The sequence below is a fragment of the Gorilla gorilla genome, chromosome 10 (assembly GCF_029281585.2).
Source record: "Gorilla gorilla gorilla isolate KB3781 chromosome 10, NHGRI_mGorGor1-v2.1_pri, whole genome shotgun sequence".
NCBI classification, from domain to species: Eukaryota; Metazoa; Chordata; class Mammalia; order Primates; family Hominidae; genus Gorilla; species Gorilla gorilla.
The window spans coordinates 125,964,970-125,977,608 of NC_073234.2; the positions used below are offsets into that span (position 1 = coordinate 125,964,970).

At 43.3% G+C, this 12,639-nt stretch overlaps 1 protein-coding gene across 1 annotated transcript in view; it reads right to left on the bottom strand.

Moving 5' to 3' along the window:
- PPTC7 (protein phosphatase targeting COQ7) overlaps positions 1-12,639 on the bottom strand; it is a 48,508-nt gene that overhangs the window by 17,897 nt on the left and 17,972 nt on the right. Inside the window, exon 2 of the mRNA XM_031000983.3 lies at positions 609-788. Coding sequence (XP_030856843.1) covers positions 609-788 — 180 coding nt within the window. The remainder of the gene's footprint in view (positions 1-608; positions 789-12,639) is intronic.

Sequence of the window (12,639 nt, forward strand, 5' to 3'; positions counted from 1 at the left end):
GGTTCACGTATTGTGCAAGAGTTTCTCTAGTCTAGGGTAAACACCTAGAAGTGCAACTGCTGTGGCATACTATATGTTCATGTTTAATACCAAATTGTTTTCCGAAGTGGCTGTACCTATCCACATTCCCTCCAAGCAGTACTATGTATTCTGGTTAGCCTATAGTTTCTCTTTTATTTTTTGGAGATGGAGTTTCACTCTTGTGGCCCAGGCTGGAGTGCAATGGCGCCATCTCGGCACACCGCAACCTCCACCTCCCGGGTTCAAGTGATTCTCCTGCCTCAGCCTCCCAAGTAGCTGGGATTACAGGCGTGCGCCACCATGCCTGGCTAATTTTTGTATTTTTAGTAGAGACGGGGTTTCTCTATGTTGGTCAGGCTGGTCTCGAATTCCCGACCTCAGGTGATCTGCCCACCTCAGCCTCCCAAAGTGCTGGGATTACAGGCGTGAGCCACTGCACCCAGCGGTTAGCCTATAGTTTCTCTATCACACTCTGCTTAGTAGGAAGAGCCTCAGAAAAAAGCTGGTCCGATAAATGATTTTCTTAGTTTTGTTTTTAACTATCTAGGGGGCTTCTTTAGAGGAAAACACATAAGATACCCACTTACCGAGCAAAGGGACTTTATTTTGCAGCAACTCACAGTAGCTTGTGGTGAGAATTCCAATGGGATTACTAGGTACGAACCGTCCTTCTTTTACTAAACGTTCACACGTCCTCATTAAAGTCCCTGAGAATTGAGACGGATCAACTCCATAGTCTCTCCAGCCTCCTACACCATCTGCAACCCCTGAAGAAAGAACAAAAATTACAGTAAAAGAACAATCTTACCAACTTCTCAGGAATTCTTACCTCTGTTTTCTCCTAACAGTTAATTTCACTACATGCTACTACATACATTTACTCCAAAATTCAGAATAAAAAGCACTCACGTTTAAGGTATTCTACACTAACACTCCTAAGCCACATTCGCTACTTAGAATTTGGCCTTTCACATATTGATGAATAAACTTTTGAGCTACCACAGGGTGGCATTGCCTACCAGCCAAGAGTTCAATTTCAGCAGGATTAGCATCTGTGTATAGACATATTTGTGTCATTAATACTTTGTCTTTTATAAGAATGAAAATTGATTTTTAAGCAAAGTGCTGATGCTAGTGACGATACAATTCAGTCAGAGCTGGAGATCACAAAGAACATCAAAAGCAGCAACCTTTTAACTCCAAACATTGGTCAATCGCTGGGAAATAAAGAACAAAACTGAGAACATATCCCATCCCCTCTCCTTCTACCCTGTAGAGGGCGGTACTGTACAATACAACAGCCATTCCTCACATGGTTACTGAGCACCTGAAATGAGGGAAGCCCAATTTGAGACATGTTCTAAGTATAAAACATACAGTGGGCCGGGCGCGGTGGCTCACGCCTGTAATCCCAGCACTCTGGGAGGCCGAGGCGGGCGGATCACGAGGTCAGGAGATCAAGACTGTCCTGGCTAACTCAGTGAAACCCCGTCTCTACTAAAAATACAAAAAATTAGCCAGGCGTGGTGGCAGGCGCCTGTAGTCCCAGCTACTTGGGAGGCTGAGGGAGGAGAATGGTGTGAACCTGCGAGGCAGAGCTTGCAGTGAGCCAAGATCGTGCCACTTCACTCCAGCCTGGGCAACAGGGCGAGACTCCGTCTCAAACAAACAAACAAACAAACAAAACCACACACAGTGGATTTTGAAAACTTAGTATGAAAAAAAGTAAAATCTCTTTGGGAGGCTGAGGCAGGTAGATCACCTGAGGTCAGGAGATCGAGACCAGCCTGACCAACATGGTGAAACCCCGTTTCTACTAAAAATACAAAAAATTAGATGGGTGTGGTGTCAGGCACCTGAAATCTCAGCTACTCAGGAGGCTGAGGCTGGAGAATTGCCTGAACCTGGGAAGTGGAGGTTGCGGTGAGCCGAGATCGCGCCATTGCATCCCACCCTGGGCAACAAGAGTGAAACTCCATCGCTCTGTCACCAGGCTGGAGTGCAGTGGCGTGATCTTGGCTCACCGCAACCTCTCCGCCTCCTGGGTTCAAGGGATTCTCCTGCCTCAGCCTCCCGAGTAGCTGAGACTACAGGTGTGTGCCATCACGCCTGGCTTTTTTGTATTTTTAGTAGAGAAGGGGTTCACCGTGTTAGCCAGGATGGTCTCATCTCCTGACCTCATGATCTGTCAGCCTCGGCCTCCCAAAGTTCTGGGATTACAGGCATGAGCCACTGCGCCCGGCCCCCAAAATCTCTAATTTTTATATTCATGACTTACATACTGAAATCGTATTTTGGGCCAGGCATGGTGGCTCATGCCAATAATCCCAGCACGTCGGGAGGCCAAGGTGGGAGAATCACTTGGGCTCAGGAGTTCAAGACCTGCTTGGACAACACAGTGAGTCCCTGACTCTACTAAAAATAAAAAAATTAGCCAGGCATAGTGGTGTGCACCTGTAGTCCCAGCTACTCAGGAGGCTGAGGTGGGAGGACTGCTTGAGCCCCGGTGGTTGGGGCTACAGTGAGCCATGATTACGCCACTGCACTCCAGCGTGGGTGGATCAGCAAGACCTGGTCTCAAAAAATGAAACAGAAAAAGAATATTTTAGATATAATGCACCAAAGAGAATGCATTATCAAGACTGAGCTCACCTTTCTTTATTTACCTATTTTTTTTGAGACAGAGTCTCGCTCTGTCGCCCAGGCTGCTGGAGTACAGTGGCGTAATCTCAGCTCATGGCAACCTCTGCCTCCCAGGTTCAAGTGATTCTCCTGCTTCAGCCTCCCTAGCTGGGACTACAGGTGCTCGACACCACACCTGGCTTGCATTTTTAGTAGAGACAGGGTTTTGCCAGGTTGGCCAGGCTGGTCTCAAACTCCTGACTTCAAGTGATCTGCCCATCTCGGCCTCCCAAAGTGCTGGGATTATAGGCATCGGCCACTGCATCCGGCCAAATTTCACCTTTTAAAAAATTAACTATTATTATTTTTAGAGACAGTGGCTTGTTCTGTTGTCCAGGTTGGAGTGTAGTGTTACAATCACAGCTCATTGTAGTCTTGAACTCCCAGGCTTAAGTGATCCTCCTACCTCAGCCTCCTGAGTAGCAAGGACTATGGGGTCATGCCACCACACCCAGCTAGTTTTTGTTTGTCTGGCAATACAGAGGCAGGATCTCACTGTATTGCCCAGGCTTATTTTGAACTCCTGGGCTCAAGTGATCCTCCTGCCTCAGCCTCCCAAAATGCTTGGATTACAGGCGTGAGCCACCATGCCTGGCTTCTTTTTATTTTTAGTTAATATGAATATTAGGAAATTTAAAATTACATATGTGGCTCACATTATATTTCTACTGGATAGTACTAGTATAGAGATTTTCGTAGGCCCAAAGAGTTGCTGATGAGTTCAGAGTCTGCTTAGAGCTCCTTTATCAAGAGGAAATTAGTGTTTATGAAAGTCAATAGAATATCAAAGCCATCATACAATCTTCTACTCAAACTCTTGCAAAACACCAAGCTATTCTTTCCAACACTAAAACCAATTTCCATCTGCTAAATTCAAAGACACTGAGAGAAAATGTCAAAAATATACATTATTAAGGCTTTAAATGGCCTTTCTGGAAGGATCCATAAGAAATATTAGCAATGGTTGCTTTAGAAATAAGGAACTGAAAACGATCCATGAACAAAATGGGAATTTTTGCCTTTTACTTCATACCATTCTGTATTAATTTTATTTTTATCATGAGCATGTATCATATGATTTTTTAAAACAGGGATTTTTTAATTTTTAAAACTTTCTGAGCATGAAACATCCTTCCCATACACACATTTACTTTTTGTACATTCAACTTTAAGAATGTATTTGGTACAAAAGTAGCAGAGTGCCTATATATACATCCCTGAAAAATTGGCTTAACATGAATTGGACACGTGAAACTATTTCTCTGGGGATGGCAGTTAACAAAAAGAAAGGGAACACACCGTAAAAAAGTAAGAGGAAACAGAATTGGAAGACATAAAGAAGGCAACAAATAGTGTATCACCACTGGGACAGCAACTTTCCCCACCTATGTGACCAACCAATAAACCGAATTTCACGACAGGGCAATTCCAAATTAGCTAATTAAAGTAATAAAAACTCTGGGATTCGTTTCAAAATATTTAAGGGGTTGAAGGGGGAGTGACAGAAGCACAGATGAAACAAGACTGGCCATGAATGGATCGTTGTTGAAGCTGAATAAGAAGAACACCCATCTCTCTACTTTGATATATATTTGAAATTTTCCATAACACAACATTTAAATAATAACAATGATAACAAGTTTAAAAAGAAAAAAGACCCTTTTGCCTGCTGTGTGGAGAGCAAGAGCGGAAGGAGTTTAAGAGATCCATTTCATAGTCCACTCGCAATCTGCTGGCAGTGTGGTTAGAGGTGTGCAGACATTTGGTATCCATGAAACAGAACACATGGATTGAGCGGTGAGGGAAAGAAAAGCAACCGGGCTAACTAGGGATCTATCTTACAAGGAACAGCACATTTCACTGTTTTTCAAGGAGTTATGAAGAGGTTTGGGAAACTTATATTAAAAGAATTTAAGATCATTTCAATAGGAACTTCTTTGGAGAAACTCTTATTTTACTAGGAGTAAGATTTCACCACAATTTAAAACACAACAATTTATGTTAAAACACAGAATATAATTATAAGCCTTGCAACACTATCTGATGAATCATTCATTCTTTTCAAACCACTGCCTGCTTCAGGGAAGAATTTCTTCTTAAGTAGTCTCTGGTACAACTACAATTAACTTTAAATACAAATTGGTTTCATCTGCAAATGCCCTTCACAAGAAAACCATTTAAATCTAAGATAACATTTAGAGTTGATCCTCGATCCTCGCACTCACTAAATAATCTGTCAGCAGGTTGAGTCTGACCTGACACAGCCCTTCAACATTAATCAGATTTCTCCCAGAATAGAGCGCAACCTTTTGGGCACCTGTTTGCTTTTTTACACGGGCAAAGGATGCCAAGCAAAACACCACTGACCAAATGTCTTTAGGGGAGAGAGAAATTCAAAAAGCATATAAACTCTTCAACAAAGCTGCAGGGAAAAAAGCCTTAATACAGTGCATATATATAACTAAGTTATATAAGGGGAAGAGTTGTATTTGGGATAAGAATCAGACTAAAACTAGAATAACCTACTACACGTACATATGAAACCTAATTTTATTCATATTAGGTGGTTGTTTCTACACAGAAATTAATATGTCCTCTATTGCATAAGCAAAAGCTACAGACTGCAAAGAGCAAGAATACCCTTTAAACAGTGGAACTGATCCAGATATAAAGGGAAATTTCATTCAGAATACATTTCAAAGGTAAAGAAAACTGTTAAAGGAGAAATTGCTTAAGATCCCAAAGATGTCAGGAACACAACTATCAAACAGCAAAGGATAAGAATAAGAATACCCTAAGAGCAAATGGAGGCCACATGTGGACCACCACATTGTGCACGCTGCGCTAGGAAATAAGACGGCTGAGAAAGCCGGTCTCTGAGAAGCTCCCCTGCTAGTGGGGTGCTAGACTTCTCACAGAGAAACCAGACAAACGGCTCCCATAAACGCTGCTGCAGGAGGGTCAACAGCCAGTGGTTAGTGCTTACGGACACCACGAGAATGCAGCGCCTCAAGAACAGTGCCAGCCTGCTCTGAAAGTAGCATTCGGATAGGCCCTGGCAGGGGTCAGCCAGATTTCCACGGCAGGGAAGGATAACAAAAGGAAAAGAAAGGCGGACAACTAGATGCTGGGGCTTGGGTGAGCAGGGAGAAGCTGAAAAATGAAGGGCAGTAGCGAAAGTTGTAGAAAATCAAGAATGCCAGTTCAAGAACTCTAAAGTTCTTTATGCTACTGACCTGTGCTGTCTAACATGGGAGCCACTAGCCACATGTGGCTATTGAGTCTAAAATCTCACTTGTTTGGATTGAGAAGTGCTTGCTATGAAGTGTAAAATACATTCTGGATTCCAAAAACTTAGTACCAACAAAAGAAAAACTAAAATGACTTAGTAGTAGTTTTGTTTTCTTTTAAGAGATGGGGTCTCACTCTAGCCCAGGCTGGAGTAGTGGCCTGATCATAGCTCACTGCAGTCTTGAACTCCTGGGCTCAAGTATTCCTCCCACCTCAGCCTCCTTAGTAGCTGGGATTACAGACACACCCTGATACACTCCGCTTTTTTTTTTTTAAGTTTTTGTAGAAACAGGGTCTCACTATGTTGTCCAGGCTGGTCTCAAACTTCTGGGCTCAAGCAATCTCACACCTTGGCCTCCCAAAGTGCCAAGATTATGGGCATGAGCCACAGGATCTGGCCAAGTTTAACACATATATTAGGTATACTCAAGAGGTTAACAACGATAATAAAACAGAATAATTATAACAATATACTATAATAAATGTTGTGTGAATGTGGTCTCTGTCTGTATTATTGTTAGGTAATGTGGGTATATTAGTCCATTCTCATGCTGCTATGAAGAAATACCTGAGACTAGGTAATTTATAAAAGATGGAGGTTTAATTGAGTCACAGTTCTGCATGGCTGGGGAGGCCTCAGGAAACTTACAATCATGGCAGAAGGGGAAGCAAACACATCCTTCTTCACATGGCAGCAGGAGAGAGAAGTGCTGAGCAAAAGGGGAAAAGCCCCTTATAAAACCATCAGATCTTATGAGAACTCACTATCACAACAGCAGCATGAGGGTTTATGCGGATTATTATGGGAACTACAATTCAAGATGAAATTTGAGTGGGGACAATGCCAAAACACATCAGTGGGTAATTGAAACCTCAAATAAGAGGGAACTACTGTTTCTGGATTTGGGGAATTAGAAAATATTGATTAGATTATTCTACAGTTGGCAAGGGTGTGTAAATGCCTTTAAAAGACATTTAATTCTGTCTTGGGTATGTCAAACTTCAGGTGCCAGCAGGGCATCTTTGTGGAAGTGTTGTGTATAAAGTGAGGAACTATGAGTTTGCGGCTGGCAAGGCAAGTTGGGGCCAGAAAATCTGAGAATTGATACCTTAGTGGTAGGGTATCCAGTTTGTCAGAATGATATAATCTCTATGGAGGTAGAGAGAAGCGAAGCTAAAAAGTAGGCTGAATTAATGACTAGAAGGGCCTTGAATGCCAAGATAAAGAGGTTGCACCGAATATAGAAGCTATTTCCTTTAATTCACTGTAATCATCTTATGTCTCCATTAATAACATTCTGTGAGCACACATCTAGCTTAAGTGTTTCCCTTGACCCAAAATCCAATTAAAATCACTATTAGATTAAGATAATGGTTACATATCAGAAATAGCTGAGCAAAAGATTGAGAAGAGACCATAGGGCACAGAAAAATCCTTTAGTGTTTTTGTTTGTTTTTGTTTTTTGAGACAGAGTCTTGCTCTGTCACCCAGGCTGGAGTGCAGTGGTGCGATATTGGCTCACTGCAACCTCTGCTTCCCGGGTTCAAGTGATTCTCCTGCCTCAGCCCCCCAAGTAGCTACCACGCTCGGCTAATTTTTTGTATTTTTAGTAGAGACGGGGTTTCACCGTGTTGGCCAGGATGTTCTCAAACTCTTGACTTCATGATCCGCCCGCCTCCGCCTCCCAAAGTGCTGGGATTACAGGCGTGAACCACCGTGCCCAGCCTAGTTTTATCTTTTCAATGGAAATGTCAGTTTTATGAAGCAAAATGAGCAATTAGAAAATAGTTACAGTATTTATGTTTTTACAAAGTATTTTATTAAGTTTTCCATAGACTGATGCTTTTTCCCTTTTTCTTTTTTTAACAGCATCCTGCTCTGTCACCCAGGCTGGAGTGCAGTGGTGCAAACACAGCTCACTGTAACTTTGAACTCCTGGGCTCAAGGGATCCTCCCACTTCAGCCTCCAGAGTAGCTATGACTACAGGAATGCACCAACACACACAACTCATTTAAAAAAAAATTTTTTTTGTAGAGATGCGGTCTCATTATGTTGCCCAGGCTGGTCTCAAACTCCTGGGGTCAAGTGATCCCCCTGCCTCAGTCTCCCAAAGTGCTGGGATTACAAGCACAAATCACCATGCCTGGTTTCTACAGTTAAGAGTTAAAAACGGAAGCAAAAAGAGTAATTCTGAGTGTCTGCCATCATTAAGTGTTTATAAGAAGAAAAAAAATTTTTTTTTTTTTTTTTTTAAAGAAATGGGGTCTTGGGCCCAGCGTGGTGGTTCACGCCTGTAATCCCAGCACTTTGGGAGGCCGAGGTGGGCAGATCACTTGAGGTCAGGATTTCAAGACCAGCCTGTCCAACATGGTGAAACCCCCATCTCTACTAAAAATACAAAAATTAGCTGGGCGTGGTGGTGCGTGCCTGTAATCCCAACTTCTTGGGATGCTGAGGCAGGAGAATCACTTGAACCTGGGAGGTGGAGGTTGCAATGAGCCAAGACTGCATCATTGCACCCCAGCCTGGGCAACAGAGCAAGACTCAGCCTCAGGGGGAAAAAAAAAAAAAAAGAAATGGGGTCTCACTCTGTCACCCAGACTGGAATGCAGTGGTGTAGTAATAGCTCACTGCGGCCTCCAACTCCTGAGCTCAAGAGATTCTCCCATTTCAGCCTCCTGAATATCTGGGACTACAGGCATGTGCCACCATACCCAGCTATTTATTTTTTGTAGGGATGGGTCCTCGCCATGTTGCCCAGGGTGGTCTTGAACTCCTAGGCTCAAGTGATCCTCCTGCTTTGGCCTCCCAAAATGCTAGAATTACAGGAATGGGCCACTGAGCCCAGCAAAGAAGAAAGTTCTTAAGCAATTTTCATTTTTCTAATTAACATGTTTTTGTCTTTGCCAAAATGGTATAACCATGTAAAATGGTAGTTATGACCAGGCGTGGTAGCTCATACCTGTAATCCCAGCATATTGGGAGGCTGAGGTAGGAGGATTGTTTGAGCCAAGGAATTCGAGACCAGCCTAGGCAACATAGCAAAACCCGTCTCTACAAAAAAATTTAAAAATCAGCCAGGGATGGTGGCACACACCTGTAGTTCCGGCTAAACAGGAGGCTGAGGGTGGGAGGACTGCTTGAGTCCAGGAGGTCAATGCTGCAATGAGCTGTGATCACACTACATGCACTTCAGCCTGAGCGACAGAGCGAGACCCTGTCTCAAAAAAAAAAAAGGTAGTTATAACCAAATGATAGCTATCTTAAAAATCCTATCTTCCCAATTACACAGTCACCTAACTGTGTAATTGCAAAAGGCTTACTATAAGAAAGACTTCTGAACTAGTCAAAATCAGCAAGAGCGTCTCCAGTCCTGTCCTCCATTAACAGCCATCAACATGATGTTGCAATTATTTTAAACCCCTCCTACTGCACTCATCTTCAGACTGACATGCAGTTACCTACAAAGCAAACGTTTTCTAGAAGAACGCGATGCCTAGAGAATAAATACTAAATTTCAATTTTAATATAAGCATCAATGAAGAAAAACAATTTGATTTTGTCCAAAAATGTATTTAATGTACACTCTGGCAGAATTTCAAATATTAAGTAGTATCCAAAGGTAATAGCTTTATTCCTTGCATCTTTGATGATCTCAAGGCATCTTACATCAAGCCTCGCATTCCAAAGAAGCATACTGGCTCTACATGGATTGTCTTTCCATCAGTGAAACACATCTCCTGCCTACTAGGATGGGTACTTGATAGTGAGTTGAAACTCTAGAGGAGAAACTGAGTAAGAATCTGGCAGGATCACAAGAATTGAATAATAGAAGTATCAGGAGACCCTCTGCACTCTAAGGAATAAGGGCATCTGCTTTTACAGACTTTCTGCAGTAAGGGGCCATCTAATGAGAAAGGGGGCTAAGCAATATTTATTGCAGTACGACAGCCATCTTTTCAGATGCTGAGGCTTTTCAAAGACTTTAGTGTTCTCAGAGCCAGCCTCATTTGTCTAAAGACATCACAGCATGAAGCACTATAACTAGAAAAAAAATGAGATCAGAGTAGAAACTCAATTTCCTATCCAATGGAACAGATCACATTTATGTCAACATTTCTTTTTTTCTTTCTTTCTTTCTTTTTTGGGATGGAGTCTCACTCTGTGGCCCAGGCTGGAGTGCAGTGGCGCAATCTCAGCTCACTGCAACCTTCGCCTCCCAGGTTCAAGTGACTCTCCTGCCTCAGCCTCCCGAGTAGCTGGTATTACAGGCACCCACCACCATGCTTGGCTAATTTTTCTATCTGTAGTACAGACATGGGGTTTCGCCATGTTGGCCAGGCTGGTCTCAAACTCCTGACCTCAAGTGATTGCCCCCCGACACAGCCTTGGGCTCCCAAAGTTCTGGGATTACAGGCATGAGCAACCGCAACCAGCCTATATCAACATTTCTTAAACCTCAACTATTTGGGCACTTAAGAACGCTCCCGACGGTGTGCAGTGGCTCATGCCTGTAATCCCAGCACTGTGGGAGGCTGAGGCGGGTGTATCATTTAAGCTCAGGAGTTCGAGAGCAACCTGGGCAACATGGTAAAACCTCCGTCTCTACTAAAAATACAAAAAATTAGCCAGGCATGGTGGCACACACCTGTGGTCCGAGCTGCTTGGGGGACAGGGGTAGAAGGATCACTTGAGCCCGGGAGCTGTGATCGTGCCACTGTACATGAGCCTGGGTGACACAGCAAGACCTGCCTCAAAAAAACCCCCAACAAAACAAAAAACACTCCCCTGTGATTCAAGACTGTGAAATGTTGTATCTGCAAATAATTATCCCAAACGGAGAGTCGCTTGAGCCAGGAGGTTGAGGCTGCAGTGAGCTATCACTGTGCCACTGCAATCCAGCCTGGGTGAAAGAGCAAGACACTGTCTCTATTTTAAAAATGAAAAAAATTAGCCAGGCCTGGTGGCGCATGCCTGTAGTCCCAGCTACTCGGAAGGCTGAGGCAGGAGAATCGTTTGAACCCAGGAGGCGGAGGTTGCACAGGGAGCTGAGATCGCACCACTGCACTCCCGCCTGGGCAACAGATTGAGACTCCATCTCAAAAAAAAAAAAAAAAAAAATCCAAAATGAATGAAAAGCAGGATGACTGAAAAAATATATTCAACAAATATATTCTGTCAAGTTATACAGAAAAATGTCATGTGCTTTTTGACTAACAACAGTCCTTTCAGTTCTATGGAGGTAAAATTATATAGATTATGCTGCACTTCCTGTTTTAACAAGCAAGTGAAATACTCCCTTTGCAAGAAGTTTCCGGCCCAGTGCAGTGGCTCACACCTATAATCCCAGCACTTTGGGAGGCTGAGGTAAGCAGATCACTTGAGGTCAGGAGTTTGAGACCAGCCTGGCTAACATGGTGAAACTTCATCTCTACTAAAAATACAAAAATGACCCAGGTATGGTGGCGCATGCCTGTAATACCACCTAGCTGGGTAACTGACCCAGGAGAATCGCTTGAACCCAGGAAGCAGAGGTTGCAGTGAGCTGTGATTAAGCCACTGCACTCCAGCCTGGGTGACAAAGCGAGACTCTGTCTCAAAAAAGAAAAAAGAAGAGGAAAAAAAAAAAAAAGAAGAAAGATGTTTCTGGCCAGGCGCGGTGGCTCATGCCTATAATCCCAGCACTTTGGGAGGTCGAGGCGGGTGGATCACCTGAGGTCAGGAGTTCGAGACCAGCCTGGCCAACATGGAAAAACCCTGTCTCTACTAAAAATACAAAAATTAGCTGCACTTGGTGGTAGGCACCTGTAGTCTCAGCTACTTGGGAGGCTGAGACAGAATTGCCTGAACCTGGGAGGCAGAGAGTGCAGTAAGCAAAGATTGCGCCATTGCACTCCAGCCTGGGCGACAGGGTGAGTGAGACTCCATCTCAAAAAAAAAAAAAAAAAGAAGAAGAAAAAGTAAGTTTCCATTCCACATTAATCACAATGAAATCTGTGTCTTTTGATTCTCCAGAGATCAAGACTACGTCAAGAACAAGATCTCTAAGCAGAAGTTAAGTCAAAAGTGAAGGTAATGAAGCTCAAAGGATGGACTGAAAAGTTCAACCCTGTAATAAAACATGTGAAAATGGCCGCATGAGGTGGCTTACGCCTGTAATCCCAGCACTTTGGGAGGCCAAGGCAGGTGGATCACCTGAGGTCAGGAGTTCAAGACCAGCCTGGCCAACATGGTGAAACCCCATTTCTATTAAAAATCAAAATTAGCCAGGCGTGGTAGCACATGCCTGTAATCCCAGCTACTCAGGAGACTGAGGCAGTAGAATCCCTTGAACCTGGGAGGCAGAGGTTGTGGTGAGCCGAGACTGCGCCATTGCACGCCAGCCTGGGCAACAAGAGCGAAAATCTGTCTCAAAAAAAAAAAAAAAAAAAGTATGAAAATGGAAACTATAGGCAAAACTCAAACAAAATCAAAGCTGGAGTAAGCGGTTCATTTTGTGTTTGAGAATTCCAAACAAAATAGTTAGCTATTCCTTGCTAGCTTAGTAATTATGAGACAACTTAAGAATTAATCAAATTAATGAGCCTCCACATACACTTACACCTATGTCTAGAATACTTCATTAACTAGAGAAGATAATTTC